The sequence below is a fragment of the Myxine glutinosa genome, unplaced genomic scaffold (assembly GCF_964187855.1).
Source record: "Myxine glutinosa unplaced genomic scaffold, kmMyxGlut1.1 SCAFFOLD_3088, whole genome shotgun sequence".
Taxonomy (NCBI): Eukaryota; Metazoa; Chordata; class Myxini; order Myxiniformes; family Myxinidae; genus Myxine; species Myxine glutinosa.
In genome coordinates this window covers 14361-41198 of record NW_027619181.1, presented here as the reverse complement: position 1 = coordinate 41198, position 26838 = coordinate 14361, and the positions used below count along the sequence as shown (strand labels likewise).

The window sequence follows — 26838 nt, the reverse complement described above, 5'->3', positions numbered from 1 at the left end:
ATGCCGCGGGAAAAATCCCTGCTGGTCGAGGAAGGGGATCCAGAATCCGGGGACCCTGGGCCGGCTGTGCTCGCGGGTTTCGCGTTTCTCTCGCCCGAACTCGAGAGCGTGTACCAGGCGTTCCTGAGGCGACAGAAGCGCGGCACGCTCCTGGCGTACCTGGCCAGCGAGGCTTTGTTCGCCGCCTACCTGGTGGTGCTCCCCTGCCCGCAGTACGACGTGCGTGAGCTGCCCTCGCTCGTGCTCGGAGCGCTCGGTGCGCCGCTCTCCATGCTCCTCGGGGTGCTATGCTGGCGGGGTCGGCTACCTGACCGGATCTGCGCCTACCTGGCCGCGCTGCTGAGCGAGCTGTTGCAGTACGCGCACCTGGGGCTGCACGCGACGAGCGGCGCGCGTCCCAGCGACTCGGTGTCGTGGCGCGCCTTCTTCACCTTCGCGGTGCTCGCGGCGCTACCGTTCCCCCTACCTGTGCTCGGCGCGCTGACCGCCGCACCTGCTGCGCTGCACCTTCTCTTTCTGGGACTGGCGGCGGCTCTCCCCTCGTGGGGCGGCTCGGTCACCGGAGCAGCGCTCGCGCGCCAGGTGAGCGTATCCACGTGATCCGATGCGAGCCGAGCCTGGAATGGAAACCCCTCACTCCCCGATAAATGAAATGTCGTTTTCTCTGTTTTACGATATTCCCGATTTAACCATCGAGGATTCTGCGTCGTGTTCTTCTTTAACTTTTACAATTGACTCATTATTTCCCTTTTCATATTTTTCCTCTGTATCTTTGTTCTTTATACAATTCCACCTTTCGTTATGATGTAATCATTAATAAGTATCTATTTCACCGACCCCGCTCCGAGTGCGTGTATTGAACATGAATTTGAAGTGTAGTTTATCTTTGCTGAAAGCAAAGATTATATCGACAATCGTATATATAATATATAAGTGATCATTTTAATAAACTACGATATACTACGTACTTGATAGATGTACTCACGTCTTATTGATTAGAGGGGCGGAGCTTTCAATGCTATATTACTGAGGTAGGGACGGAGCTTTCCATGCTATATTACTGAGTTAGGGGCGGAGCTTTCCATGCTATATTACTGAGTTAGGGGCGGAGCTTTCAATGCTATATTACTGAGTTAGGGGCGGAGCTTTCCTTGCCATCTTACTGAGTGGAGGGGCGGAGCTTTCCATACCATCTTTCTGAGTGGAGGGGCGGAGCTTTCTGTGCTGTATTCACGAGTTGAGGGGTGGAGCTTTCCGTGCCATCTTTCTGAGTGGAGGGGCGGAGCTTTCCATGCCATCTTTCTGAGTGGAGGGGCGGAGCTTTCTGTGCTGTATTCACGAGTTGAGGGGTGGAGCTTTCCATGCTATATTACTGAGTTAGGGCGGAGCTTTCCTTGCCATCTTACTGAGTGGAGGGGCGGGGCTTTCCATACCATCTTTCTGAGTGGAGGGGCGGAGCTTTCTGTGCTGTATTCACGAGTTGAGGGGTGGAGCTTTCCATGCTATATTACTGAGTGGAGGGGCGGAGCTTTCCATGCCATCTTTCTGAGTGGAGGGGCGGAGCTTTCTGTGCTGTATTCACGAGTTGAGGGGTGGAGCTTTCCATGCTATATTACTGAGTGGAGGGGCGGAGCTTTCCATACCATCTTTCTGAGTGGAGGGGCGGAGCTTTCTGTGCTGTATTCACGAGTTGAGGGGTGGAGCTTTCCATGCTATATTACTGAGTGGAGGGGCGGAGCTTTCCATGCCATCTTTCTGAGTGGAGGTGTCGGGGAGCTTTCCGTGCTGAAAATTAAAAAACAAAGACCAAAATCTACTCTTTCCGAGCTGAGAAAACAAAATCTAATCGGCTTGTCCTTGTCACTTACCCAAATCATCCACCAAGTTTTGTCATAAGTCATCCACAACCTTTTGAAATATCATGCTGCATGTCGGTTTTGGCCCCATCATTCAACGATGACGAATCACTTAATAAATTTTTTAAATCCTCGTAGCCGGATCCGTGTTCGTACCTTCACCAAAATCGAATCGTTTCGTCCTTGTCACGTACCCAACCTCTCCACCAAATGTCGTCCGAATCCGTCCACAACCTTTTGAGATATCTTCTTGTTCATAAACAAAGAAACAGACAAACAAACAAACAAGAAAGTAGTCGTGCAGAGTCCACCCCCTCCCGTCCCCCCTGCACCCCCTCCCGTCCCCCCTGCACCCCCTCCCGTCCCCCCTGCAACCCCCCAGCCCCCCCCAAAGTTTACATGGAGAAACCGATATACTTGCAAAATCCACCCCCTCTCCTCATGAAATTAGATGCATGAAAGTAATATTGCTACTGTAGAAAACTATGAAAGTTTATATTATCACCCTTTAAAAGTTTCTTTCTACAAAGTTTATTTAACATCTTTAATTGAACCGTTGGCTTTAACACCGTGCGTGATCGAAGCTTTTAATTATCCTGGTCCTAAATAGATTCCTCCACAACATTCATGACTGTGTCAACATCCTCAAGAACACGTCCGTGGATATTTACCCTGCGCTCGCGAAAAGAAAAGCGGGGTTAAGCATTCAGGTGCGTACGTGTGCCGTGTGCATTAAAAAAATTCATTTTCTCAGCAACCGTTGGTCTGATTGACATGAAATCTTCACTATAGGAGCGCCTCCTCATGCGGAATATTTTAATGATAATCATGACGTCATCGGTCATGTGATGCAGGCGCCATCTTGGAAAAACCGAAAAATGTTGCACCTCTATATCTCCAAAACCGCTACATGGAAAAATTGAAACATGGCCCATTGTAAAGATCTCCATATGGGGAATAGGTGTTGTTAACGATGACGTCATTGGTGCCATAATTATGACGTCATAATTCGACAGGGATAACGCTAAATCTGATCAGTTTGAAATGTATTGAGCGTGATCTATGCAACAATTATATTAGAGAATATAAATGTATGATGTCGTCACTCACGTGGTCTGGCAGCCATATTGGATCAAAGAAAAAAAATGTTCAAAAACAGAAGAGTTGGCTCGCAACAAGTTGACTGCGCAGAGTAGGTATTCTATGAATACCATCTAGTTTGGTTCTGGTTTGGAAACAGAGAGACAGAGAGAGAGAGAGAGAGACCTCCAACTATTTCCCCTCTCTCTCTCTCTCTCTCTCTCTCTCTCTCTCTCTCTCTCTCTTTGATGTACTGCACACTGACAGAGCGTCGGTGCCACTGAAGTGACTTCCTCAGCAAGGGATACACTGGATGGTTTGCCATTGCCTTCCCAGCAGTAGTTCGGGCAGGCATTTGCCTATGGTGTCGTGATGGCTCGCCTACTCTTCGTGAAGGCATCTTCCTACTTCATGTGTCTGCATGTGTTTTCCTCATGTAGCTTCTGGCTGATGGAGCGCTGATGCTCGCTGCGGGAGTTGCGGGTTGCTGGACCTATGGTCTCACTGACCGCAGACAAAGAGCTGCCTTCTTGGAGGCGAAACAGTCGCTGGAGGTCAAACTGAGCCTGGAGGAGCAGAAGGAACAACAGGTTGGAGGCATAGCGAGCCGTTCAATACGTTAATCCGCGGACTGGCGGGTAACAATGTCTAATCTACATCATCACCTACATCATCATCATAATGTACATCATCATCGACACTACATGACCAAAAGTATGCAAACACCCCTTCTAATTAGTGTATTCGGCTGTTTCAGCCACACCCATTGCTGACAGGTATATATCTTCAAGCACACAGCCATGCAATCTCCAGAGACAAACATTGGTAGTAGAATGGGCCACACTGAAGAGCTCAGTGACTTTCAACGTGGCACCATCATAGGATGCCACCTTTCCAACAAGTTAGTTCGTCAAATTTCTGGCCTGCTAGAGCTGCCCTGGTCAATTGTAAGTGCTGTTATTGTGAAGTGGAAACGTCTAGGAGCAACAACAGCTCAGCCGTGAAGTGGTAGGTCACACAAGCCCACAGAATGGGACCGTTGAGTGCTGAAGCCGTAGTGCGTAAAAATCATCTGTACTCGGTTGCAAAATTCACTACCGAGTTCCAAACTGCCTCTGGAAGCAACATCAGCACAATAACTGTTTGTCGGGAACTTCATGAAATGGGTTTCCATGGCCGAGCAGCCGCACACAAGCCTAAAATCACCATGACCAATGCCAAGCATCAGCTGGAGTGGTGTAAAGCTCACCGCCATTGGACTCTGGGGCAGTGGAAATGCGTTCTCTGGAGTGATGAATCACGCTTCACCATCTGGCAGTCCGACGGACTAATCTGGGTTTGGTGGATGCCAGGAGAACGCTACCTGCCAGAATACATAATGCCAACTGTAAAGTTTGGTGGAGGAGGAATAATGGTCTGGGGCTGTTTTTCACGGTTCAGGCTTGGCCGCTTAGTTCCAGTGAAGGGAAATCTTAACGCTACAGCATACAATGACATTCTAGACGATTGTGTGCTTCCAACTTTATGGCAACAGTTTGGGGAAGGCCCTTTCCTGTTTCAGCATGACAATGGCCCCGTACACAAAGCCAGGTCCATACAGAAATGGTTTGTTGAGATCGGTGTGGAAGAACTTGACCGGCCTGCACATAGCCTTGACCTCAACCCCATCAAACACCTTTGTGATGAATTGGAATGCCGACTGCGGGCCAGGCCTAATCGCCCAACACCGGTGCCCGACCTCACTAATGCTCTTGTGGCTGAATGGAAGCAAATCCCCGCAGCAATGTTCCAGCATCTAGTAGAAAGCCTTCCCAGAAGAGTGGAGGCTGTTATAGCAGCAAAGGGGAGACCAACTCCATATTAATGCCCATGATTTTGGAATGAGATGTTCGATGTTCGGGTGTCCACATATTTTTGGTCATGTAGTGTACATCTACATGTACATCATCATCATCATCATCATCATCTTCTTCATCATCTACATCATCATCATCTACATCGACATCATCATCATCATCATCATCATCTTCATCATCATCTACATAATCATCATCATCGCGAAAATACAGCATTTTTATGCCTCTGCCGATGAAGGCCCCGGAGACATCATGTTTTCAGGTTGTCCATCCGTCCGTCCATCCTGATAGGTTTTCATTTCCGCGATAACTTGAGAACGGCTGAAGGGATCTTAGTCAAAGTTGGTGCAGGTATGTATAATGAGGTAAAGATGAACTGATTAGATTTTGTGGTCACGAGGTCAAAGTACAAAGGTCAGAGGTCATGTTAGGTAAAAATACTGTTACCGCGATAACTTTGAACCAGTGATGGGATTCTGACCAAATTTGGTACACTTATGTAGAATGATGTAAAGATTAACCAATTAGGTTTTGGGGTCAAGAGGTCAAAGGTCAAAGTATGTAATATTTAAAATGGCTGAAGTGATCTATTTCAAATTTAGTACAGGTATGTATAATGTTGTAAAGGTTAACTGATTAGATGTTGGGGGCAAAGGTTAAAGGTCGAAGTCCGTAATAGGTCTATAAATTGAGTAGAGCTGTAGTGATCTTATTCAAACTTGGTACAGGTTTGTATAATGATGTAAAGATTAACTGATTAGAATTTGGGGCCAAGAGGTCAAAGGTCAGAGGTCATTTCAGGTAAAAATGTGATAACTTGAGAACAGCTGAATGGATTTAATGCAAACTTGGTACAAGTATTATAATGATGTAATAATGTGGGCGAAGGCTCATCAGTCCACGTCGTGATGTCAAAGAGTGTCGTTCTAGTCGTGTCTGTGTTTGGTCGATACATCTGCTTGTTATAGTTATCCAATATCAACCACACTTGCCAAGGGGACTAAGGGTCTCTCATAACTCATAATACAATATGGTTCCAATTGGGAGGGAGAGGGGTCGAGGCAATTTCTCTATGTGGATGTGTACCCTGTCGCGCCGCTCCAGGCAGGAGACAGAGTGTATGATTACAGACCTTCTACCTCGATCATTTTGCATTAATTTTACATTTTCAGACATTAGTTTGTCAATCATGCTGCTTTACACTTACCCAAGCCTGGTGTTGGCTTAACAGTTATGGTGGGTGGCTTGAGATCTTTAGGGTCTTGATTTTTAGCCCCAGTCATTTTAGCCCAACTTATTAGTAAAGTTGTCTTGTTCGTTCAGGAACGCCTTCTGCTGTCCATCCTGCCAAGACACATTGCAGATGAAATGCTGCAGGACATCCGGCGAGACAAGAGCCAGCAGGAGCAGCAGAGATTTAACACCATGTACATGAACCGTCATGAGAACGTCAGGTAAAACGCAACTACTGTATCGTATATCTGCCCAACAGGACCCATTCACGTCTGACTTTTAGACCATGGAGTTGTCCTTATCCGTTATTATGAGGGCACTGTGTGTGCAGGTGTTTAGTATATACCCTCCGCAAAGAGGCAAAGAGGGGCTACATATGCAGGTGATGATACTATGTATGAATGCAGATGATTATACATAATCGTAATATGCAGATAATTATACATCCTTACCATAATTCACGAACCGTGTGTGTTTGTTTGTTTGTTTGTTGCGCTACTCCTCCTACAATTCTGGCTTGATCACACTAAAACTTGCAACATGGGATTAGCATGACCCCAATTAATGTATGGCGGTGTTTTTATCTTTGCCGGTGATCTTGGGGGAGGAAAAGGGGGTACACAAATTCTCTATATAAATGTGTATCGGGTAGCGCCACCTTCAGGCTGGAGATGGTATTTCAAGTCCCCACCCTTTACAGTACATACCGTGTTCCTGCCCCACGTTTTCCAGTATATTCAGGTGTTTTTTAATTTATAAGCAGAAAGCATGTTTTTGCTTCATGCATTTAAGCTGGGGTTATTTTTATTTCTTTACGGGAGCGATTGAAGCAGCCCTCAGTTGCCTATACACTGCCCAAATGAAGGTATGTGTCAGAAGAAGGTGTTGCTTGCTTTGCACCAAGATCACCTGTAGGGTGGGTACTTAGCTAGTATCCATAATATACAGATGATGAGATATTTATTGAAGTCAAGAGTTTCATGTCGTTGTTGTAACTGTGTGCAGCATCCTGTTTGCGGACATCGTGGGATTCACACAACTGGCGTCGACGTGCAGTGCGCAAGAGCTGGTCCGTCTGCTCAATGAGCTGTTTGCACGGTTTGACGGACTCGCCGAAGCAAGTTTCTTGCACACCCGCCGTTTCACAGGCCGGACACAGTACCAGTGCAGTTAGCGCAGCACAGTGCATGTTGCTGTATGTGACGTCACACAGGATCATTGTACCATCGCAGATGACTACTGATATGGCACCTGGAGGTTTGATAATGTGGGTTATCTCAGCAAATCAAAATTATTGATGCGAAAAGTAAGCATAGTACCCTTAGTCGCCTCTTAAGAAGCGTAGGGATACGGTGTACCGATTCTTGGTCAGTGTACACACCGGGATCATTCATCCCAGCAAGCTGGTACCGTGAAATGGGGCGAATAGGGACAGCAAGGTGAATAGGGACACAAAATGAAAAAAAGTTCGGAAACCTTTTTCGCTGAAAATTGATAACCATACTGATTTGTTGATATTTGGGTTGAAAGTGTTCTCTTGTTGTTTTAAAAAGCAACTTATAGTCCCTATTAACCCCATATATGGGTTAAATAGGAATAAATAGGATTTTTATGGCTGTCCCTATTCACCCCGTTTTCCGGGTGAATAGGGACAGTCACTAATACAAAAAAAAATAATGAAGAAACAATCCTGAGTTTCCAACTTATTGCTAAATTGATAGCTCAGATGGATGCACATAATATGCACCCATAATATAAACCACGGTGCCAATGAAAAAAAATATGGGATAAAAAGTTTCTCCAAACTTTCCCGATTTCTTGATTATTATTTTTTTGTATTAGTGACTGTCCCTATTCACCTGTAAAACGGGGTGAATAGGGACAGCCATAAAAATCCTATTTATTCCTATTTACCCCATATATGGGGTTAATAGGGACTATAAGTTGCTTTTTAAAAAACAAGAGAACACTTTCAACCGAAATATCAACAAATCAGTGTGGTTATCAATTTTCAGCGAAAAAAGTTTCCGAACTTTTTTTTCAGTTTGTGTCCCTATTCACCTTGCTGACCCTATTCACCCCATTTCACGGTACTCAATTTGCCGACCTCAGAGGGATGACAGGCTGAGTCAACCCCACTGGCGTTAAATCATCGACCGGGATTCGAACCCAGGATCCTAGGATCCCAAGGCAGCACCCTAACCGCTAAGCCAGCACCCTAACCGCTAAGCCAGCACCCTACCCGCTAAGCCAATACCCTAACCGCCAAGCCAACACCCTGACCGCTAAGCCAGCACCCTAACCGCTAAGCCAGCACCCTGACCGCTAAGCCAGCACCCTAACCGCTAAGCCAGCACCCTACCCGCTAAGCCAATACCCTAACCGCTAAGCCAACACCCTCACCGCTAAGCCAACACCCTGACCGCTAAGTCAATACCCTAACCGCTAAGCCAGCACCCTGACCGCTAAGCCAGCACCCTGACCGCTAAGCCAGCACCCTGACCGCTAAGCCAGCACCCTGACCACTAAGCCAGCACCCTGACCGCTAAGCCAGCACCCTAACCGCTATTAGCCAGCACCCTAACCACTAAGCCAGCACCCTAACCGCTAAGCCAGCACCCTGACCGCTAAGTCAATACCCTAACCGCTAAGCCAGCACCCTGACCGCTAAGCCAGCACCCTGACCGCTAAGCCAGCACCCTGACCGCTAAGCCAGCACCCTGACCGCTAAGCCAGCACCCTGACCACTAAGCCAGCACCCTGACCGCTAAGCCAGCACCCTAACCGCTATTAGCCAGCACCCTAACCACTAAGCCAGCACCCTAACCGCTAAGCCAGCACCCTAACCGCTAAGCCAACACCCTAACCGCTAAGCCAACACCCTAACCGCCAAGCCAGCACCCTAACCGCTAAGCCAGCACCATAACCGCTAAGCCAACACCCTAACCGCCAAGCCAACACCCTAACCGCCAAGCCAGCACCCTAACCGCTAAGCCAGCACCATGACCGCTAAGCCAACACCCTAACCGCCAAGCCAACACCCTAACCGCCAAGCCAACACCCTAACCGCCAAGCCAGCACCCTAACCGCTAAGCCAGCACCATGACCGCTAAGCCAACACCCTAACCGCCAACACCCTAACACCAGGCTGTACGAGTAGACTATGCTGTTGATATAAGAGTGCTGGTTTTGCTAACTTGATCTTGACCCCGAACAGAAGAACCACCAGCTGCGGATTAAGATCTTGGGAGACTGCTACTACTGCATCTGTGGCCTTCCTGAATATCGGGACGACCATGCCTCATGCAGCATCAACATGGGCTTGGACATGGTAACGGCCATCATGTGAGTGGTTCATGGTGGGAATTGTAAAAAGCAATGAAGGTTAATTTTGCAGAGAAAGCAAAGCAGAACCATGATGACCATTTGCATTTACAAGACTTCTGTTTGATATTGCCCAAAAGGTACTTCGCCTGATGACCATCACGACCTATTTTTTTATTTTGACTGAACGTACTCCTTATATAGTGTTGGTGCTGCGGAAGCAGTTTCTCGACAAGGGTTACACTAGGTGGTTTGCCATTATCTTTCCAGCATTGCTCGTCCATACTCTATCATTTTTTAAAGCAAGGAAGCAGCACGTACCGTTTTTAAGGTTTTTGGTATGTCTCGGACGGGGTTTGAACCACCGACCTCCCAGACTCAGAACAAACGATCTCGTCTCACCGATCTTGGGCCATCAAAAATCCTTACAAATGATCGAATGGCGATCATTACATTTTGCCACTGCAGTTTCCATCATTTGTCTATTGTAAACTCCGCCACTGAAGGTGGATGGAGGTTGTTTTCACCCCTGTCTGTTACTTGACAATTTTTTTTTTCTTTTACAGGTATGTTGCTCACTCTGGTTTGTGTGTTTGTGTGTTTGTCTGTCCGCTCACTTATACTTACCTACAGGTCACAATTTTAAACCGATCTTCACGAAACTTCACCAAATAGTAGAGTTTGTGGTCCGACAAAATCCCTATATATATATTTTAGGTCAAAAGGTCAAAAGGTCAACATAGGCCAAGGGCCAAGGGCAACCACTTTTTTTTCGAATTTCTAAAATCCTCAATTTTCATCCGATTGACTTGAAATTTGAAAATAATTTACATGTCGGCTAACTGAATTCAACCACCATCTATTTTTGAGTAAAACATAAACGAAACAAAGTGGGATGCGCTCTCCTGTGTGCCGTTCTAGTTTATCATTGTCCGCGAGATTAAGATAAATGTTGTTTTTCTTCCTTTATCATATGATCTTCAATGATTATAATGCCATATTTTCTCAGAATACAGATCTTGTGTTTGACATGCGGAGCAGGCTGATGATCAGCAAAAGTTTGGATGCGTAACATGAAGTGGAGAAATGCTTACTGATGTGCCACAGATCTGTGCAGAAAGCAACACAGACGGATGTGAACATGCGTGTGGGCATCCATACGGGTGCGGTGCTGGGTGGTGTGCTTGGGCAGAAGAATTGGCAGTTCGATGTGTGGTCAATCGATGTCTCTTTGGCAAACAAGATGGAGTCTGGAGGCGTCGCCGGGTCGGTATCTCCAGCCTCGACATGCTTTACCTGGTTGTGATTGTGCTATGACTGGTTTTACGTGGCCAGGAATCTCTTTGGAGTAGCCATGTCTTGCTGCTGCCCAAGTTATGGCTTGTTTTAATGGTTACTAGGCCCTCTTTCTCAATCACATGAGTTGGCACACTTAAACACACAAACGTGTCGTCCCTTGGCGTGAAACAGACGGGTTCATATCTCCCAAGCGACGTACGGTTGCCTACATGGAGAGTTTGATGTGGAACCGGGCTACGGTGAAGAGAGGAATGATTACATCAAAGACAAAGGAATCCAGACTTACCTCGTCATCCCTCCAGAACAATCTACGGAAAACACCACAGATAAGGTTTAATACATTTAACTCTGGTATCAAGAAAAGAACGTGCAACACATTATTACTGAATTAATCGTAGATGAAGTAACGTTTCATAATCGGTGACAATTCTGATAGAAAATCTTTCCTTTTGCTGTTTGTAAAGTCGGCGGCCATTTTGGGGAATCCTGACAAGCTGATAAACACGCGGGAAGCAGAGGTGGGAGCTCAGGTAAGACGTGCTTGGAACAAATGTTTGGTTGTTCATTTCGCCAAATCTCATATTCTCAGTAATTATAATTAGGTTTTCATGTAATCACATTCACAGGTTTTGTTTTTGTTGGATTCACATTTTGATTTTTCTATCTTCCTTTGTATCATTTCCTTCAAGATTTGTTTGATACAAAATGTAATTGCATTAACTGCAGTAATTACTTTGTCACATAATTTGGAAAACCCATGGAAACAGGTGGATTAATGGTGGTTTCGGATAAACATCTCGGGTTGGGGTCGGGGTTAGGTTTTGATTTGGATTTTTGAAACGAGCTTGCTGGGTGGGTTTGTTTTAAAATGAAGTCTCCCCCATCCCGTTGTCTTTCTCCTGTAGGCCTTTCAGCCCGGGGCACTCAACAATGGGCAACCCGTTGCAACCGACCTCAACCAGCAGCTGGACGTGGCTCTGAGAGCAAGACAGACCGCCAAGATGTGAGGCTGGGAAGAAGCTTTCCATCATATTTTCATCTCCTGATTATTTGCTCATAAAATAAATATGAAGAACTCAACAAGAGGGTGGGATTTAGGGAAGACAGAGGTGTTGGGGAGTAGATTGAAGGGGAAGGGGAGGAGGATGAGTGGGATGAGAGGGACAACGAGGAGAACCTTCTGTGGGAAAATGTCGATACTCTAGGGAGCAGAAATGATGCTTTATAGCAATATTCCAAGCAAAACTGGACCCTGCTGAGGGTAGTGCCCCTGTATTCATTCCGAACATCGTTTTGTGCCACATGCAGTGTGGTTGGACGTCAGACACATGTCGTCACCCTGCACTTTTTGGATCCACAACTGGAAGCTTCCTTCTCATCGGTGAAGGAGAAACAAAATGGAGCTTCTGTTGCTTGTTTTACAGTGGTGGTTTTGTTCATTTTCATGGCCCACGTCCTACTTTCACCAAGGTGAGAAGTGAAAAGCGCTACTGGGTGGTGATGCTTATCTAAAAAAAACAACAGCATGCAAATACAAGGACAACTGCTATTGTAAATAATGGATTAATGCTCAGATTATTTACTTAAGCGGTCATAATAATAATATAATAATAATAATAATAACTGCAAGCAGTGATAATAGGCTTCCAGGCAAAATGGCTGCCATACCACGTGACTGATGACATCGTTATTTTCAATAAGTTTTCATCATTGGTATTTGATCATATCTGTAAATTTTTGTTTGGATCGGTGAAGTGGTTCTGGAGATATAGGTTTTCAATTTTTTCCCTTAAATCCAAGATGGCCACCATATGTGACTGATGATGTCATTGTTTGCAAAAAAAATCCTCATGTGTATTTAATGATACTTATGAAGTTTCGGATTGATTTGTTGAGTGGTTCTGAAGATATCGATTTTCAAATATTTTTCCCTTAAATCCAAGATGGCCACCATACCATGTGACTGATGATGTCATAGTTCAGAATCTTTTTCCCCATCGGTAGTTGATCACACATATGGAGTATTGGATTGATCTGTTTAGCGGTTCTGGACAAAATAATTTTTTTTTTTTTTACTTAAATTCAAGATGGTCGTTATACCATGTGACTGATGATGTCATAGTTCAGAAAATTTATTCCCCATGCAGAGTTGATCACACCTATAAAGTATCGGATTGATCTGTTGACCTATTCTGGAGAAAATATTATTTTTTGCTTAAATTCAAGATGGCGGCCAAACCATATGACTGATGATGTCATAGTTTGCAAATATTTTTCCCCCATTGATATGTAAACATATATTTCAAATTTAGTATCGATCGATTAAGCGGTTTCGGAAAAGTCGATTTTTAAAGTTTTGTTATTAAATCCAATATGGCCAACACATCTCGCCTTGATCCGTTCAGTGGTTCTGAAGAAGATGTTTAAAGTTTATAACGTCATAGGCAATGGCAGCCAATGTAAGTCAAATTGCAAAAACAAAGTTCATGATGCAAATGTGAGAGAATAATAATCCTTCCGAGACCAATGGGCTTACAGTGGGAACTTCACTGGAAGCTGAATAATAACAACAAGAAATAAGGCGTGCAGAGCACGATACTTGCGAAATCCCTAAAATAAGATGTTGACCTTTGGCCTATGTTGACCTTTTGGCCTAAGTTGACCTCAAAAATAGTTGGTGGTTGAATTCAGTGATACGATATGTAAATCCTGTTCAAATTTCAAGTCAATCGGATGAAAATTGAGAATTTTAGGAATTTGACAAAGTTGTTGACCGTTGGCCTATGTTGACCTTTTAACCTTTTGACCTCAAAATCAATAGGCTTCTTCCTTATGACTAACTCTACCATTTGGTGGAATTTCGTAAAAATTGGTTTAAAACTGTGACCTGTAGGTGATTGACATACAGACAGACAAACAGATAGACAGACAAACAGAAGAACGCACAAGACCAACCAATATACTTGAAAATCTTTGATTTTCGCAAAGTAATAAACAAGAAGACGTCATGCGGAGCACGATACTTGCAAAATACACCCCCCAACCCCTCCCCAAGAAAATAAATTCCATTGATACGGCAAATTGTCCATTTCATCAAGATTAAAATTGACAATCTTGATCAAAGCATGGGTCAATGGGAAGAAAAGTGACGATTTTTCAGATGAAAAATGATGATTTTGGAAGTTTGACCTTGAGTTGACCTTTGAACTTTTGACCTAAAAATAGTATGTTTCCCAATTTAGTGACTCGATATGCAAATGCTGTTCAATTTTCAAGTCAATCGGTTGAGAAGTGATGGCTTTTTAGATGAAAATTGATGATTTTTAAAATTTGACCTTGAGTTGACCTTTGACCTTTTGACCTCACAATAGTATGTTTCCCAATTTATTGACTATGCAAATGCTGTTCAATTTTGAAGTCAATTGGTTGAGAATTGACGGCTTTTTAGATGGAAATTGATGATTTTTAAAATTTGACCTTAAGTTGACCTTTGACCTTTTGACCTCAAAAATAGTTAATTTCCCAATTTAGTGACTTGATATACAAATGCTATTCAATTTTCAAGTCAATCAGATTTAAAATGCTCATCAAGTCAATCATATTTAAAATGGCGATTTTAGAAATTTGACCTCCAGATGACCTTTGACCTCAAAATCAATAGGCTTCTCAATTGGGACGACTTATACAACTTGGTGAAGTTTCGTGATGATCGGTTTAGAATTGTGACCTATAGGCCGGTGACAAACAGACAGACAAACAGACAAAGACAGACAGACAGACAGACAAACAGACAGAACCACAAACGGAACGGACCAATATACTTGAAAAATCTTCGATTTTGCAAGTAATAAATGATAACAAAATGCTCCCTTATAAGGAATTTCAAGTAGGAGAAGGAATTTTTCAAGTAGGAATTTTTCATTGGGCCCATCGGCTTGGGTTCGAACCACTGACCTGGCAGACTCAGAGCAGCCGCTCGAACCATTCCACCCCTGAGGCTGGTGGGTAATATGGAGTAATTGTATTTTTATTTTTAAGAACATCCGACTCAAAGTCTGAGCAAAGAAAGCGAATTGGAAATGTAAGAGGTCAAGAACAAGTGGCCAGATTGGATGGGGGTACAGGTGACCATATAGGGCAGGTTTTATGCTTTGCTCTGAAAATTTTGGATAAGAATTGATGAAAATGAAGAAGAAGAATTGGAGAAAGTGAAATGAGAGATTTGCTTGATGTAAACAGACTGAGTCGACCCCTCTGGCGTTAATTCAGCGATCGACCCGGATTCGAACCCAGGATCCTCGGATTCCAAGCTCGCACCCCAACCGCTGAGCCAACACCAGGCTACCTGTGAAACACTGGGATGTTTGGGATCGAACCATTGGCCATTCGGTCAGCCCGTCCACCATCCTCATGGACATCATGTACTCCTCCTTCCCTGTCCTCAACCCTCCTTACTCTCATTCTCTCCCAATGTTTTCCTTCTCGCCCCATCACCTGGGAAATCCCCTGGGAAATCCCCTATGGTATCAAGACAATAAATCTCCAAATTCTTACTCCTGTAATTGTTTACCACCCCCACCTGCTCAACACCTTTCTCCCCCCTAGGTATGCAATATTTATATTTTCATAAACAAAATTGTTTGGATGCCCCATAACAATGGTGGAGTTTTTCCCCCACCCCGACTACTTTACTCAAAGCATAAGTACCAGCTTGAACTCCCTCACCTGTAACTCATTCCATGACATTCTTCTCCATAGATTGGTTGCGGTCTACGTGTCATTCATCATTGGAGAATGCATCCTCCTGCTCCTCCTGGCATGCCAGTTTGCCGGAGTTTATCCAAAGGTAACAACCTTGCTGCCATGACCCAAGTCTTTCCTGTTCTACCTCCACCTGCTTATGTTGCTTCCGCGTTTGTTGTGTTCCGTTTTGTCGTTCCCTCGCAGTATTTCCCCGCCGTATTGGTGAACCTGTCCCACCGGTTGGATGCATCACGTCTGGGTCATGCTGCTTGCGCTGTGTTTGGGGCGATGCTACCTGTGATTCTCGAGGTATCCGTCATGGTGAGTCCATTCAATCACACTCTGTGAATCAGGTCTCTGAAGGTCTCCTGTTGCTTACATTTTGCTTACATTTGTTGCTTACATTTCCTTACTCCTCGAAGCTTTCAGAATAAACATGTGGCTTATTTATTATGTCGACCAAGTTTCTCATTAGCGGGGGTTTTGTAATCACATTTGGGTGTGTGTGTGTGTGTGTATCTGTGTCTATGTCTGTGTCTGTCTCTGTCTGGCTGTGTCTGTCTGTGTCTGTCTCTGTCTGTGTCTGTGTCTGTCTGTATCTGTGTCTATGTCTGTCTCTGTCTGTGTCTGTCTGTGTCTGTCTGTCTCTGTCTGTCTCTGTCTGTCTCTGCCTGTGTCTGTGTCTGTGTCTGTCTGTATCTGTGTCTATGTCTGTGTCTGTCTCTGTCTCTGGCTGTGTCTGTCTGTGTCTGTCTCTGTCTGTCTCTGTCTGTCTCTGTCTGTCTCTGTCTGTCTCTGCCTGTGTCTGTGTCTGTGTCTGTCTGTATCTGTGTCTATGTCTGTGTCTGTCTCTGTCTCTGGCTGTGTCTGTCTGTGTCTGTCTCCGTCTGTCTCCGTCTGTCTCCGTCTGTCTCTGTCTGTCTCTGTCAGTCTCTGTCTGTCTCTGTCTGTCTGTCTCTGTCTGTCTCTGTCTGTCTGTCTCTGTCTGTCTCTGTCTGTCTCTGTCTGTCTGTGTCTGTGTCTGTCTCTGTCTGTCTGTGTCTATGTCTGTTTGTCCAGGCCGTAACTTTTTTACAATTTGAGTTTTGTCATCAAATTTTCCCCAAAGCTTTATTATGACAGTATAGAGAAGACAAATTAAAAATTTTGTCAAAAGGTCAAAGGTCAGTGTCACATAAAATCGCCAATTTTCATCCTATTGACCTGAAATTTTAAGAATTTACATATTGGGTTACTGAATTGGTTCACCAATCAAAAGCTACAAGCTGATTGTTTTTTTGTTTTTTTTAGATCAAAAGATCAAAGGTCAAGGTTGCATAAAATCACCAATTTTCCCCCGATTGACCTGAAATTTACAGAATTTGCATATCGGGTCACTGAATTGGTTCACTAACCAAAAGATAGGTATCGATTGTTTTTAGGTCAAAAGATCAAAGGTCAAGGTTGCATAAAATCACCAATTTTCCCCCGATTGACCTGAAATTTACAGAATTTGCATATCGGGTCACTGAATTGGTTCACTAACCAAAAGATAGGCATCGATTGTTTTTAGGTCAAAAGATCAAAGGTCAAGGTTGCATAAAATCACCAATTTTCCCCCGATTGACCTGAAATTTACAGAATTTGCATATCGGGTCACTGAATTGGTTCACCAATCAAAAGATAGGCATCGATTGTTTTTAGGTCAAAAGATCAAAGGTCAAGGTTGCATAAAATCACCAATTTTCACCCGATTGACCTGAAATTTAAAGAATTTGCACATCAGGTCACTGAATTGGTTCACCAATCAAAAGGTACAAGCTGATTGTTTTGTTTTTTAGATCAAAAGGTCAAAGGTCAAGGTTGCATAAAATCACCAATTTTCACCCAATAGACCTGAAATTTAAAGAATTTGCATATTGGGTCATACAATAATTGATTCACCAATCAAAAGCTAGAAGCTGATTTTATTTTTTTTAGATCTAAAGCTCAAGGGTAAAGGCAGCATAAAATCATTAATTTTCATTTTGTATTTTTTTTAACTGTTTTCATTATTTAAGCATACGGAAGAAGAAGCCATCTGAATACAAACGGACGTGGCCTGGCTTTGCATTTTCAACTGCTTTATAGTTAGCTCCGCCACCAAAGGTGGATGGAGGTTTTGTTTTCACCCCTGTCTGTCTGTTTGTTTGTGAACAATATATCTCAAAAAGTTGTGGACGGATTCGGATGAAATTTGGCCGAGATGTAGCGTATGTGACAATGACGAAATGATTAGATTTTGGTGAAGATCCGGATTCGGATCCGGCTACTAGAAATTTCTAAGTGATTCTTCACCATTAGGAAATGGGGCCAAACACGATACATAGCAGGATATCTCAAAAAGTTGTGGACGGATGATTTTGATTAAATGCGATTCTGAATTTTGATTGTCTTGTCTATTCTGGGATACAACACTTAAACTGCTCACCTGGTGGAGGAACTGAACTTGGATGGAAAAGCGAATTGATTCTTTGCTATGACATATGTTATTCTACAGACTTGGCATTTAATATGGAATATTTTTTTTGTGGGGGTGAACTTACTTTTCAAGATGTCTTAGAACCAAAAGTTCATTGGAATTATGTTGAAATTATTCTAGATTTTGTTAGTGTGACCTTTAAGAGAAACAAAAACCACATTTCACATTCCGAAACAAATAAATTGATCCTTGAAAGTGATGTAAACTGATATCGACTCAATTCATGGACAGTACTATGTTAAACTTCTGTACGTTTTCCAGAAGTATCTCTTTATTGTGCACATTAGGCAATTTTTTTTTTTACAAAAACAAAAGTTTAACTAGAATCCGGGCACTCGGTAGAGCGCATACCTTCGCCGCAGCTACTGTTCTGTACTTGGCATGGGAGTGTATGCGATGTGAAACTTTATGTGAAATGCGATCGATTTTTAAAAATCAGAATTTGAGCAAATCTGTTTCATTCGTCTGTTAATATGCCTCCCCGATTGACAAATCTGCAATTTGAATTTCATTTGAGGTTGAAATGATTGCGGGAGATCGCGTTATAGTGATGACGTCTTGGATGGACATCCTCTTCTTCAGTCGCTCATAACTTTGAGTGAAATACGATCGAGTTAAAAATAGTCAGAATTTGAGCAAATCTGTTTCATTCGTCTGTTAATATGCCTCCCCGATTGACAAATCTGCAATTTGAATTTCATTTGAGGTTGAAATGATTGCGGGAGATCGCGTTATAGTGATGACGTCCTGGATGGACATCTTCTTCTTCAGTCGCTCATAACTTTGAGTGAAATACGATCGAGTTAAAAATAGTCAGAATTTGAGCAAATCTGTTTCCCAAAATCTAATCAAATGTGTCCCGTATAATAACCAATCATCCCACCAAATTTCATGCAATTCGGTTGAATACTTGTTGAGTTATGCGATTAACATACACACACACAGACATACAAATAAATACACAGCGATCAAAACATAACCTTCCGCTTTTGCGAAGGTAACAAGGGTTATGACGTCAGAGTGTCATGTCGCATATCACAAGATTGGGCATTGAATTCTGAACATTTTGGCATTAGTTTCATACAAATTGGACACAAATTGACCGCGCTATGGTAAAAAGACGATTTTGACCTTTTCATGACCTTGACCTTGACCTTTGACCCGATCGATTCCAAAATCTAATCAAATGGTTCCCGGATAATAACCTATCATCCCACCAAATTTCATGCGAATTGGTTGAATACTTTTTGAGTTATGCGAATAACATACACACACACACACAGACATACAAATAAATACACAGCGATCAAAACATAACCTTCCGCTTTTGCGAAGGTAATTAACCTGAAATTGCAGACAGAATTATTTATTTTATCTGAGAAGCTAAACGAATCTTCTTCTTCTTTAGTACCTCAAACTTTATGTGAAATGCGATCGATTTTTAAAAATCAGAATTTGAGCAAATCTGTTTCATTCGTCTGTTAATATGCCTCCCCGATTGACAAATCTGCAATTTGAATTTCATTTGAGGTTGAAATGATTGCGGGAGATCGCGTTATAGTGATGACGTCTTGGATGGACATCCGCTTCTTCAGTCGCTCATAACTTTGAGTGAAATACGATCGAGTTAAAAATAGTCAGAATTTGAGCAAATCTGTTTCATTCGTTTGTTAATATGCCTCATCTCTTGACAAATCTGCAATTATAATTTTTTTTGAGGTTGAAATGATCGCGGGAGATCGCGTTATAGTGATGACGTCCTGGATGGACATCTTCTTCTTCAGTCGCTCATAACTTTGAGTGAAATACGATCGAGTTAAAAATAGTCAGAATTTGAGCAAATCTGTTTCCCAAAATCTAATCAAATGTGTCCCGTATAATAACCAATCATCCCACCAAATTTCATGCAATTCGGTTGAATACTTTTTGAGTTATGCGATTAACATACACACACACAGACATACAAATAAATACACAGCGATCAAAACATAACCTTCCGCTTTTGCGAAGGTAACAAGGGTTATGACGTCAGAGTGTCATGTCGCATATCACAAGATTGGGCATTGAATTCTGAACATTTTGGCATTAGTTTCATACAAATTGGACACAAATTGACCGCGCTATGGTAAAAAGACGATTTTGACCTTTTCATGACCTTGACCTTGACCTTTGACCCGATCGATTCCAAAATCTAATCAAATGGTTCCCGGATAATAACCTATCATCCCACCAAATTTCATGCGAATCGGTTGAATACTTTTTGAGTTATGCGAATAACATACACACACACACACAGACATACAAATAAATACACAGCGATCAAAACATAACCTTCCGCTTTTGCGAAGGTAATAAATACACAGCGATCAAAACATAACCTTCCGCTTTTGCGAAGGTAATTAACCTGAAATTGCAGACAGAATTATTTATTTTATCTGAGAAGCTAAACGAATCTTCTTCTTCTTTAGTACCTCAAACTTTATGTGAAATGCGATCGATTTTTAAAAATCAGAATTTGAGCAAATCTGTTTCATTCGTCTGTTAATATGCCTCCCCGATTGACAAATCTGCAATTTGAATTTCATTTGAGGTTGAAATGATTGCGGGAGATCGCGTTATAGTGATGACGTCTTGGATGGACATCCTCTTCTTCAGTCGCTCATAACTTGAGTGAAATACGATCGAGTTAAAAATAGTCAGAATTTGAGCAAATCTGTTTCATTCGTTTGTTAATATGCCTCATCTCTTGACAAATCTGCAATTATAATTTTTTTTGAGGTTGAAATGATCGCGGGAGATTGCGTTATAGTGATGACGTCCTGGATGGACATCTTCTTCTTCAGTCGCGCATAACTTTGAGTGAAATACGATCGAGTTAAAAATAGTCAGAATTTGAGCAAATCTGTTTCATTCGTTTGTTAATATGCCTCATCTATTGTCAAATCTGCAATTATAATTTTTTTTGAGGTTGAAATGATCGCGGGAGATCGCGTTATAGTGATGACGTCCTGGATGGACATCTTCTTCTTCAGTCGCTCATAACTTTGAGTGAAATACGATCGAGTTAAAAATAGTCAGAATTTGAGCAAATCTGTTTCCCAAAATCTAATCAAATGTGTCCCGTATAATAACCAATCATCCCACCAAATTTCATGCAATTCGGTTGAATACTTTTTGAGTTATGCGATTAACATACACACACACAGACATACAAATAAATACACAGCGATCAAAACATAACCTTCCGCTTTTGCGAAGGTAATTACGACTGGGATTACGGACAGTAAAATTACAGTTCAGTACTTCGTGTAACCCCCACGAGCATTCAGGAGAGCTCGTACACTTTGAGGCATGCTGTTCACGAGATTTGCCAAGGTTTGGACAGGAATCGCTTGCCATGCAGTGACAATAGCCTGCTGCAATTCACGCACAGAGGTCGGCTGCTGGTCCAAGTTGTCGATTTTATGTGTTAATTCTGCCCACAAGTTCTCTATCGGATTCATATCCGGGGACTTGGCAGGCCACTCCATATGCTCTACACCACGGTCAGCAAGAAAGTGTTGGATCATGCGAGCACGATGAGGCCGTGCATTGTCATCTTGGAAGACAAAGTTTCCTCGAAAGCCTGCACGAGCAAATGGAAGCAATGTTTCTTCCAGAATGGCCCTGTACTTGAACTGGTTCAGGTTTCCATTCAGAACAACCAGGTCAGTTTTGCCCCCTGCATGAAAAGCAGCCCAAACGGTCACCCCACCACCTCCAGCTGGACTCTTGGCACTATACAGTCTTTGTTGTCGGCTTCATGCACTTGTCTGCGCACTCGGACGCGGCCATCTTGACGATAGACCAGAAATCTAGACTCGTCACTGAAGATCACGTGATTCCAGTGTCCTGGCTGCCATTGACGGTGCTCTCTGGCCCACTGCAATCGGCGCTGGCAGTGTTGTCTGGTCAGGCGTGGCTTTCTCAGGGGACGCCTGGCACGATAGCCTGCTTGAACCAGTCGTTGGTTGACTAGCTTTCTGGATACAGGCACATTTGTCAGTTGCTGCCACTTAGCCCTAAGCCGATTAGCTGACTTGGTACGGCCATTGCGGACTAACCGGTGCAGCTGGCGATCATCTCTCCTTGTGGTTCTGCGGGGACGTCCTGACCTCGGTATTGGAGTAGGGACACCCCTCTGAGCATTTCGTTTCAGGATCTTTGACACCTGACCTTGAGTGATGCCATACTGCCGAGCAATAGCACGCTGTTTCATGCTGTAATTTCGTAAAGCCACCACTCCATGACAAACAGCATTGTCGAGTTGAGGGACCATCTCCAGAGGAAGCGGCAATAACTTTTGGAGACGTGCAGCAGTTGTTTTCTACTAATACAGAATGCAACAACCCTTGTATACCCGACTGTGAAGCCAATCATCAAATGCACCTGTCCGTACATTTTGCCATGCCACCTGTGATATTTATCCTGTTGTTGACTTCTTGCTGCGACAGACAATCAGTGACATGGTTCTTTCAACAAATAAATCACCAAAGTGTAAAAGAAACTCACCAGATTGATATACTGAGTTAAGAAAGTAAACCCAAGTCAAGAAAAAATATATATTCCATATTAAATGCCAAGTCTGTATAATAAAGGAGTCTCGCAAAGTCCTACTGCCAAAATATTCACTTATAGATTTGCAATGCCCATATAGGTCTGGATTGCACTTGGTAGGCAGGTAATCACCAAGACAATGGTCTCAGTGGACCTGTAACAGCCATAGCACTAATGGAATATCTGCTTTGCTAGTGTACTGTACAGGTGTTTTGGGTCTCACGAGGTTATGTCATCTCGGCTATCGCAGTGCTAAATTAGAGAAGTGCATCTTTCGGATATCTAATAATATGTGTTTTCTTTTTTCCTGAAGTATGGTCAAACTGTCTTTCTGCAGGTCTCGTGTTTCCCTGGGACTGGAGAAGTGAACGAGACACAGGGTGAAGGTGGCTGTGCCAAATGGCCAGCACTACATACGACTTGCGGGGTCGTTACCCTCGCTGCCAGCACGCTTCTCTCACAACTCAGCCACCTGGTGAAGTTCGCCTTGATGTTGACCATCACAGGTGCTTGGGCTGCCCTGCACCTGGCCGCGTGGGGACCTGTGTTCGACCATTATGACCGTCTGCACTACATCCTGCACGTGTATGTTTAATGTGGAAACATGCTTCTGCTTACACAGAAGCTCACACACACAGATAAATGGGGTCCCGGCAGTAGTTGGCCCACTGTGCCCTTCGTGAAATGTAGGTGAGCTAGCACTGGCACACCCTGAACAAATTACAAGTTCCTGCCCTAACCTACATTGGGCACTGCTTCAGTGGCACAACCGCACCCTCCCAGCCAATGATGCGACTTGTAGCCATGTGCTGCATACAAAAGATGAGGAACAACTCAGTAAAGCCATCCTCGCATCCTGCACGTGTAGGTTTGTGAGAAATGATTCCGGTGAAACAACCTTCCATGATTTTGTAAAATCCATGCATTGATCTTGCACACCTTTGTGATCACTAGTCCTGTGATTGACAAATTTTTTTTTTTTTTAATAAACTATAAGGAAATGGTAAGAGCCACAGCCACAAGTGGAAAGAGGATAAGAGTTAACCATAGCAAGTGGACCAAGGTCTGGTGGACCAATGGACCAAGGTCTGGTCCATTACATGTGGACCAGACCAAGTGGGCCGAGTATGTTCTTACTCCAAAGTGGGTGAAGCATGACGGTTCTTCATGATTCCATAGCAAGTGGACTATACCATAGCAAGTGGACTATACCATTATATGTGGACCAGACTAAGTGGGCCGAGTATGTTATTACTCCAAAGTGTTCCTTGCCATCCACCTTTTGCCCTGTTCACGTGACTCGTGGTGGTCCCTCTCGGCCCTCCCCCCATTGGTATTTTGTGCATATAAGATTGTTCACGGTTCTGTTTAAATATTATTTAAATATGTTTAAACTTTCCCCTTCAGTGTTTTATTCAGTGGTACAGGGTGTCTCAAAATAGATGGAACCCATTAACATGATAATAATTTATTACTCAGACAAGAAACTCCAAAAAGATTACATTTCCTGGAAGCTGATATGATAACAATTAAAAAACTGAAGATTTGAGGTCTCTAGCTCAAAGGATACATTTATTAGAGCACATGTTCCAAATGACCGCCTTTGCGCCTTAGACACACTTGAAGCCGACGAGCGAAGTTGTCAATCACCCTGACACACTCTTCCTTCCTGATGGCACGAATCTTCTGGGTGATGGCCACTTTCAGTTCAGAAATGTATTGAGGACGATTCTCATACACGTGGTCCTTCAAGAACCCCCAGAGATAAAAATCTGGGGGGTTCAGATCGGGTGAATGCGGAGACCACTCGGGTTCGCGGCGCCTGCTGATCAGGGAATCGGTGGTCCAGCCACTCCATCGTGATGTTGGCCGTATGTGGAGTTGCCCCATCTTGTTGGAACCATTGCACATCTCGATTCACGCCACGACGTCTCCCAAGTTCCCTCCAGAACTTGTTGAGCACCACAATGTAACGCTCCTTTGTGACAGTGACTGCCTCCTCGTCTGCGTCTTCAAACCAAAACGGTCCGATTATGCCATGTTTTGAGATGGCCACCCAGGCCGTGCATTTCACAGAGTGCAAGGGCCTCTGAAGCACCTCGTCTGGGGCTTGTGTGCCCCAGAACACATTGTTCTTGCTATTGACATGCCCACAGAGCAAGAAGTGTGCTTCGTCGCTGAACCAAACATCATCAAAAAAGTCAGGATCCTCTTCGATCTTGTTCTCGAACCACCGGCACATCACAACACGTTTTGCCATGTCAGCTGGTGTGAGTTTATGCTTGATCTGGATCTTGTATGGGTACAGCTGAAGATCCTTGATCAAGATTCTTTGCACTGACGCACGTGAAAGACCCAGCTCTTGGCTACGTCTTCGGATGGACTTTTTCGGGCTCCTTCCGACAGAATGTCTCACCGCATTCACATTGTCAGGAGATCTTGCAGTCAGCTTCCTGCCAAAACTGGGTTTTTCTGCCTTCTTGTTGAGGTTGTTTACTGATCCAGTGGCTTGAAATTTGTGTGCCCAACGATAAATTTGGTTTTTCTGGGGATAGTTGTTGAAGTTGAGTTTCCTGCGAAATTTTGCTTGCACCGTTTTGAATGATTTCGTCTCCAAATAAGTAGTGATGCAAAATATTTTTGTTTTATATGTTTTATACCTCTCCCACCCCCCCCCCCCCCTTCCCATGCCTCCGCCCACCCCCCCCAAAGCCCTCTCCCTCCCACAGATCTCTCGATGTCACTGCTCTCAAACGTTGTGTTTGTGTCCTTCCCCCTCTCTCCCCATCTTGTCTAGCGCTCCCCATGTTATATGTTTTATGTGTCGGTTTGTCTTTCTGTGTGATTAATGTTAGCTCTTTCACGAGCCTCGATCTTGTATACAAAAAAAAGAAAAAAAGTGGGTGAAGCATGACGGTTCTTAATGATTCCATAGCAAGTGGACTATACCATAGCAAGTGGACTATACCATTATATGTGAACCAGACCAAGTGGGCCGAGTGTGTTATTACTCCAAAGTGGGTGAAGCATGACGGTTCTTAATGATTCAGCTGGATTTCCGTCAACAATCCAGTAGTAATTTGACAGTTCCATGACTCGCTCGACTCAAGAACTTTAATGCTCATGATTCCTTCAGCTGGATTTAAACCCATAACCTCTGGGATATCCTCACCACCAGTATGTCTCGTGCTTCTCATACTCACCCACCACTGCACTTACCACTAAGATGGTCTAACAGTGACCAAAGAACAACCTAATTTCCTTTCAGCAGTGATCGTCGGCTCATAGAGGGGTTCATGCATGTATACCCACTCCTCCCTCCAGGTCTTTAAAACAGCTGTTCACCACCATCTCTTATCTTCCCCCATCCAAAACCTTCATCTTTTCTACTCCCGTTAATTCACCCCAGATCCACTTTGTTGAAATTCCGACTTCTTTCCTGGAAGTTCTAGCAGTGTCCATGTGTTTTTTTTTTTTTTTACCTCTCCCACCCCCACTCCCTCTTCCCACACCTCCTCCCCCCAAGCCCTCCCCCTCTCACAGATCTCCCGATGTCCCTGTTCTCTACTGTTGTGCTTGTGTGCTTCCCTCTCTCTACCCATCTTGTCTCCCGCTCCCTTTATCTTATGTTTTATGTGTCCGTTTGTTGTTGTTTTTTTATGATTAATGTTGGCTCTTAGACGAGCGTCGATCTTGTATCCCCCCCAAAAAAAATATCCGACAAAGCGTATGGGATTCGAACCTCGATCCCAGGTTCATGAGCCTTGCGCTCAGATTGAAATTCCAAAGAGTTCACCCCAAGTTTTGACCAAACTTCAAAATCACAAACTTGGAGCAAATGTGGAAGGTATTTTCTATGGAGCGCAGTTGCTATTTGTTAACGTGTTAGGTTCGAGCAAGCCAAAAATACCTTTACCATGCACACCACCTCTCATCCCCCTGCCACAGGTTTTACCTGTCGACAGAAATTCAGCAGATGTTGACATTGCTTTCTTGTTCACCAACACAAAGCCCACTGTACTGTTATCATTGAACGAACAGGTGATGAATGTCTGCCATCACCAACTATAAACCGGTGCCCCTTGTAGTTCCGGTGCCCCTCGTAGTTCAGGTGCCCCTTGTAGTTCAGGTTCCCCTTGTAGTTCAGGTTCCCCTAGTAGTTCAGGTCCCCCTTGTAGTTCAGGTTCCCCTTGTAGTTCCGGTGCCCCTCGTAGTTCAGGTGCCCCTTGTAGTTCAGGTTCCCCTTGTAGTTCAGGTTCCCCTTGTAGTTCAGGTCCCCCTTGTAGTTCAGTTCCCCCTTGTAGTTCAGGTCCCCCTTGTAGTTCAGGTTCCCTTTGTAGTTCAGGTTCCC

General features: G+C 43.8%; 1 protein-coding gene across 1 annotated transcript; it reads left to right on the top strand.

The window, feature by feature from the left end:
- On the top strand, positions 1-26520 carry LOC137433080 (adenylate cyclase type 3-like). Its single transcript, XM_078769558.1, has 14 exons — positions 1-582; positions 3377-3526; positions 6116-6246; positions 7031-7142; positions 9243-9370; positions 10457-10615; positions 10820-10979; positions 11113-11178; positions 11554-11651; positions 11957-12118; positions 15407-15494; positions 15596-15712; positions 22825-23072; positions 26436-26520. The coding sequence occupies exons 1-14, from the start codon at positions 1-3 to the stop codon at positions 26518-26520; spliced, it is 2286 nt and encodes a 761-aa protein (XP_078625684.1).
- Positions 26521-26838: the final 318 nt, after the last annotated feature.

Excerpts from the sequence above, each read along its gene's own strand:
- LOC137433080 (XM_078769558.1), top strand. The coding sequence starts at position 1 with ATGCCGCGGGAAAAATCCCTGCTGGTCGAGGAAGGGGATCCAGAATCC. Across the intron at positions 583-3,376 it reads GAGCAGCGCTCGCGCGCCAG|CTTCTGGCTGATGGAGCGCT; the intron begins GTGAGCGTATCC and ends TTCCTCATGTAG. Across the intron at positions 11,179-11,553 it reads AAGCAGAGGTGGGAGCTCAG|GCCTTTCAGCCCGGGGCACT; the intron begins GTAAGACGTGCT and ends TTTCTCCTGTAG.